This window comes from Scyliorhinus torazame, unplaced genomic scaffold (assembly GCF_047496885.1).
Source record: "Scyliorhinus torazame isolate Kashiwa2021f unplaced genomic scaffold, sScyTor2.1 scaffold_816, whole genome shotgun sequence".
NCBI lineage: Eukaryota > Metazoa > Chordata > Chondrichthyes > Carcharhiniformes > Scyliorhinidae > Scyliorhinus > Scyliorhinus torazame.
In genome coordinates, this window is record NW_027308543.1 from 84,464 (window position 1) to 90,463 (window position 6,000).

General features: G+C 44.3%; 1 protein-coding gene across 1 annotated transcript in view; it reads right to left on the reverse strand.

The window, feature by feature from the left end:
* The window catches only part of LOC140406730 (inactive N-acetylated-alpha-linked acidic dipeptidase-like protein 2), a 76,005-nt gene extending 73,666 nt beyond the window's left edge, over positions 1–2,339 (reverse strand). The window contains exon 1 of the mRNA XM_072494677.1: positions 2,051–2,339. Within this exon, the coding sequence (XP_072350778.1) occupies positions 2,051–2,281 (231 nt within the window). The 5' untranslated portion in view covers positions 2,282–2,339. The remainder of the gene's footprint in view (positions 1–2,050) is intronic.
* Positions 2,340–6,000: the final 3,661 nt, after the last annotated feature.

Consider the following 6,000-nt stretch of genomic DNA (forward strand, 5'->3'; position numbering starts at 1 on the left):
TTCCCATTTCCCACCCTCCCACGGTACGTGTCATATCACTCCAGGGTGCTGGGATTGTGTCAGCACCGTCAGCGGGCCACTTTTGAGGGCAGGGATGTGATAATAACCCGCAGAGAGCTGAGCGCCAGTGTAGGAGCGTTTTCAAGGGCTATGTATTGAGCTGGCTTTTACGTGGGGTTCCGCCCTCTTAGTTACAGCTCAGGCAAAAGACCTACGGACACAACAACTCTGGTTAAGACGGCTTTATTTTTCCAAGCTTGGTGAACATATGAGGGAAAGTGATTTAGATAAATGCCAAAGCCACCCTACTTTACACTGGTTCAGGTACAACAATTATACAATTTTCCAAAAAGGAATAGCCCACCCCAGTTGGACTCAATCCAATCCTTGGAGCTATCAATTTTACCTTGACCAATAAAGTTTACTTCAGGCAGCATGGTGACTGTGGTCAGCTTATGATTTAACCCCATCCTGCCATCTGTTGTTTTCCAGCACTCTTGTATCCACTATGTCTTGTTCTTCCTATTCCCATGTTGCTCATCTCAGCCAGTTCCTGCCTATTTCATTGTTTGTCTGGGTGCAGGATGTTGAAACTGGTTCCTCATTGTACCATGGATTGTCTGAGACAGGATGTTGGGGCCACTGATAAAGACTGCTTTCTGAGCTGACTGTGTTATTGCTGACCACAATATTTCTGTCTGATTCTGTTTGTCTTAAGAACATGGGCAAGTTAGCTGGCTTAAATCCTGTCATGCATTGTGGCTACTGCTTATAGCAGGAGTTAAATGCTTTTACGGCTATGTTCTAAAAATACAGGTTTAATGGTTCATAATGATTACTGGGTACACTTTCTATGATTAGTCTTGATTCTCAATAAACTAACTTATGCAGAACTATTCTAGTGCTATCATAGTTATCTGGTTTTAAGGAGTCTCATCTCACGACACCCCCTTCATCCAGTTCTCCTCGATCTATGCCATAGTCTGACCACTGCTCAGTGCTCATTCACACCCATCACTTGCACATGGTGTGCCCAGGGAGACCGGGGGGGGGGGCGGGGGGGGGGGGGGGGGGGGGGGGTAAAGGGGCGACCTGATAGAGCTCTACAAAATTATGAGGAGGTGGTGGAAGCAGGGATGATTAGTGACGTTTAAGGGGCATCTTAACAAATACATGAGTAGGATGGGAATACAGGGATACGGAGCCCGGACGTGTAGAAGATTTTACTTCAGACGGACAGCATGGTCGGCGCAGGCTTGGAAGGACGAAGGACCTGTTCCTATGCTGTACTTTTCTTTGTTCTTTGTTATGATTGATATAAATGAACATGCTTGATTTTACAAATATAGACACAATTATCAGAGAGTGAATAACTTCTTTCCTTGTAGATATTTTTCAGACTCCTATCTATAACCCAGTACCTCAATCTGGTCATGAAAATTCCCTACTCAACAAATTTATAATATGCACAAGAATTTGATATTCTTTGAACATTGTTGCTGATGAAGTTGAAAATACAGATATTGGTAGGAATAGTATTGTTGTCTATAATGTTGTTATTTTTATATTTTGGAAGGGCATGCATCATGCACGTGGAAATGTTGCATTTTAGTGCATTGCTGATCACTTCCAGTGGAATTATACAAAGCTTTGGTATTTCAGTCTAAACTACTGATAGGTCTGGCTTGAATGGAAAGGGCTGTTGACCTACATTTCACTATCATAAGATAAATGTCACCTTTCTTTGCACAACAAATTACAACTAAGTTCCAGTGTATACCATTTATCTTGATGGCATTAAGTAGGTTTTTGAAGTGGATTTCAGGAATTATGAATACTACTTAGACTGTTACCAGGAACCACAAATTGGATCTCTCACAAAGACCGACTTATGATAGGTGTACATGACTGGACTGTAAAGGGAGATCCTGCAGCTCTGCTATGCAGAACAAATAACCTTGTCAAAAATAGTTGGAGCAATTCAGATTTTACCAGGCAAATGAAATACCCTAAAATGACAGGCAGAATTGGTTTCTAACACTTTCATTACCTCCAAAGATCCTTTGGCAGAATATGCAGCATAGAAATAGAGAAGGTCATTCTTTTCCTTCTTCCCACGTGGGGCTGAGGGTAGAGTACTGCATTGCTGTCCGCTGGGATAAAAGCACTGGCTGCTATTTGTCAGAATGATTTTGTTTTGGTCTGTATCAGGCAAGCTGAGAAGAACTGTGTAATTTACTAAGCGGATTTCTGTTAAACCAGATGCAGTCCACTGCTCCATAATACGTGCGGCAGATCTCCCCCAGTCTGACTCAGCAGCAAAGGGTGTAAGGTTCCTAAACAAGAGAAATAGAATAATTACTTTCAACACTGATAGCATTTATCACAATTACATGGAACAATCAACAGATATTGATAGAGAGATTAATACGCACACGAAATTAACATTTGCATCAAATACAAATTGCAATGTATTTCTGGCATTGTTTTCTATTTTTGTACTGTGAATGCCAAAACTGCTTATTTTTAAATTTCACTTGTCAATTTCCCATGGCAGCGCACAGGGGAAGAGAAGATAATGTTCTAGCATGCAGGGTTTGAGGGCTGAAAAATATGTTGAAAGGGAAGGTGAATGGGGAGATGATAAGCATACAGGGAAGATGAGTAGGAGAAAGAGAGAGGAAGGGAAAGAGAGGGAGAGAGATGGGTTAAAGGGGTGGGAAGGTGGGGGGAAGAGCAGAGAGTGGTAGGGTAGAGGGAAAGTGGATAGAAAAGAGAATTGGGATGTGAAACAAAAGAGAGGAAAGAAGCACAGGAAGAGGGTGGAGAAGAGAAGGAAAGGGAAGCAGGAGGGACAAAAGCGAAGGATGGGCTAGGAAACAACCGTGGATCAGGAAGTGCAACTTGGCAAGTCAGCAAATTACTCATTTATTGGGGAAGTTTGGGGGTGGTGGTGCAGACAGAAGAATCTCAATCGGTTGTGAGTTCACAAAATGCCAAACTCTTGCTGTGGACAAGGAGTAGTGCAGAATGGGGAAGACAAGAGAGTAAGCTTAAAGATTTAGAAGTAGGGGGCTTAAAACACTAAGCATTCAAGACTATATTCTCTGCAAATGAAAGGGGAATGGTCCAGTGTATTAAGAAGTCAGTTAAAGACTTGACATTGGATAAAAGCAAATTACTGCAGATGCTGGAATCTGAAACCAAAAGAGAAAATGCTGGAAAATCTCAGCAGGTCTGGCAGCATCTGTAGGGAGATGCTTTGACAAAGGGTCACCTGTGATGTGTTGGGCGTTCTGGATCACATACAGGTCACCAACACTTGAAATAGTGAAACACTATTTTATTGAATCATTCATTGTCTAAACATACTCAGACTGTGTGTGAATACGATACTAGCTTCAACTAAAGACCTTTGCCTTGTCCTAACAGGTCGATGCACTCAGCACATGGTGAATGTCTGTGTTACAGGCTGTGAGCTCTGTCCTCCTAGCTAGCTGCAACTCGAATGAGCGGGAACTCTGATGTCCCCTGTTTTTATATTGTGTGTGCTCTCACTGGTGATTGGCTGCGGTGTTGTGTGTGTTGATTGGTCCCACTGTATGTCCATCAGTGCGTGTCTGCATCATGATATACTGGTGTATATTATGACATCCCCCCTTTTATAAAAAATGTACCTGCGTGGCAATAAATAGTGTATGGTGAATGTTCCGGACTACGTGTGTGAAATATTTACAGGACTATGTACATGAAAACTAAGCTATTTACATGGGAAGGTGCCTGGTGCAGAAAAACAGTGTGTCACAAGAATAACGAGATGAACACTATATATAAACCACTTGAACGATTAAACGATTAAGTCTCTGAGGTGGGCGACGAGTTCTGGTTGACCGTCAGGGTGGCACACCACTCGTCGTCTGGATCGATGCTGTATACCAACAGCGGCTGGTGTCTTTGCTTCGGGGACAGCCTGTTTTTCGTTACAAAACCGACTCGAAAAGGCGCCTTCGGGTCCTCGATGTCACCGCTGTGTGGGAGGTCCGCATCGGACTCGGTGACTGTGGGTTGAATTGGCCGAACATTCCTGCGAGGCTGGCTGAAGCGATATGAAGTGGCAGGCTGAGCTGCTCGGCAGAATGCTGCACAGTGGCCAAGTCTGCCACATCGTAGACATTGTCGAGATTTTGCAGGGCATTGCCGCTTTAAATGGGCGGAGCCACAGTTGTCGCACGTCGTGATGTCAGCACGTTCGCTGCGCCACCACGCATGCGCGGTGCGGTTGTGCGCCTGCGCATTATGTTCCTCCACGTCGCTGTCCCCTCGTTTGGTACGCCCAAGCGCGGGTGTCCGTGAAAAGGGCGCAAAATGGCCGCCCTGACCCAGGCTGAGGCCCTGGAGGTGCTCAATCACTTGGACCCGTCCCGCCTCGTGGGGTCCTTGCTGCGCCGTTTCAGCCGCTTGTATATGGGAATACCGATTTGTGGCATTTTCATGTAAGTCACGGGTCTCGATAGCGGTCGCTAGGGAGAGTTGCTTTACTTTGAGGAGCTGCTGACGTAGGGGGTCCGACTGAACACAGAAAACGATCTGGTCGCGTATCATGAAGTCAGAGGTGGGCCCGTATCTGCAAGACTGCGCAAGGATGCGGAGGTGCGTGAGAAAGGATAGCAAAGGTTCATCCTTACCCTGCAAATGCTGCTGGAACACGTAGCGCTCGAAACTTTCATTCACCTCTACGCTGCACTGAGTGTCAAACTTGAGGAGGACTGTCTTGAACTTTGTTTTATCTTCATCATCCGCATAGGTGAGAGAGTTGAAAATGTGGATGGCATGGTCCCCGGCCGTGGAGAGAAGAACAATCTTTATGGTATCCGAGGCGTCTTCCCTGTCTGTGGCTTCGAGGAAGAGCTGGAAGCACTGTTTGAAAATCTTCCAGTTGGCCCCTAGGTTACCGGCGATGCGGAGCGGCGGCTGCGGGCTGATGTTGTCCATGTTGCAGGATGACGGAATGCTAACGGAAGGCAGATCACTTGCAGGTAGGTCTAAGAAGTGCTAATATCCCTCAACTCCTGGTATCATGATGTGTTGGGTGTTCTGGATCACATACAGGTCACCAACACTTGAAATAGTGCAACACTATTTTATTGAATCATTAATTGTTTAAACATACTCAGACTGTGGGTGAATACGATACTAGCTTTAGCTAAAGACCTTTGCCTTGTCCTCACCAGTCGATGCACTCAGCACATGGTGAATGTCTGTGTTACAGGCTGTGAGCTCTGTCCTCCTAGCTAGCTGCAACTCAAATGAGCGGGAACTCTGATGCCCCCTGTCTTTATAGTGTGTGTGCTCTCACTGGTGATTGGCTGCAGTGTTGTGTGTGTTGATTGGTCCCATTGTGTGTCTGCACCATGATATACTGTTGTATACTATGACAACCTGGACTCGAAACATTTGCTCTTTTCTCTCCCTACAAAGATGTGGCATTACTGCCCATAAAAATATAATACTCGCAGACAGAGATGGTTGCTAGGATGTGGATTAGATACTGGAGATCACAACAATGAAGTAATGGTTCAGGAAAACATTTCTGCTTAACATGAATGTTTGCCTTAATTAGAAAAGAACATTATCTCACACAAAATTCAAACTCAACTTGTGGATATTACCCATATCTATCTTTGTGACCATGGCTGGAAAACCACTTTATGACCAGGGTGCAGAAATATTTCAGACCCACATCACAATTCTACAGTGTTTCAAAGCTTATAACATTTACATTGAAAAAAACAGTCATAGTACCACCCACAGGAGCAAACATAGGACAAAAAATGTCAACATTTGCAACATGAAAATTTCTCCATGGATATTGGGACTTTCAACATAATTTTCAATGGAATTTGGTGACCCATTTATGGATTTTTATGATATATTTAATGTTTATAAATTAAAGTTACATTTCTGAAGTCGGAGACCTGGCTATCGGACATGGCTAGATTT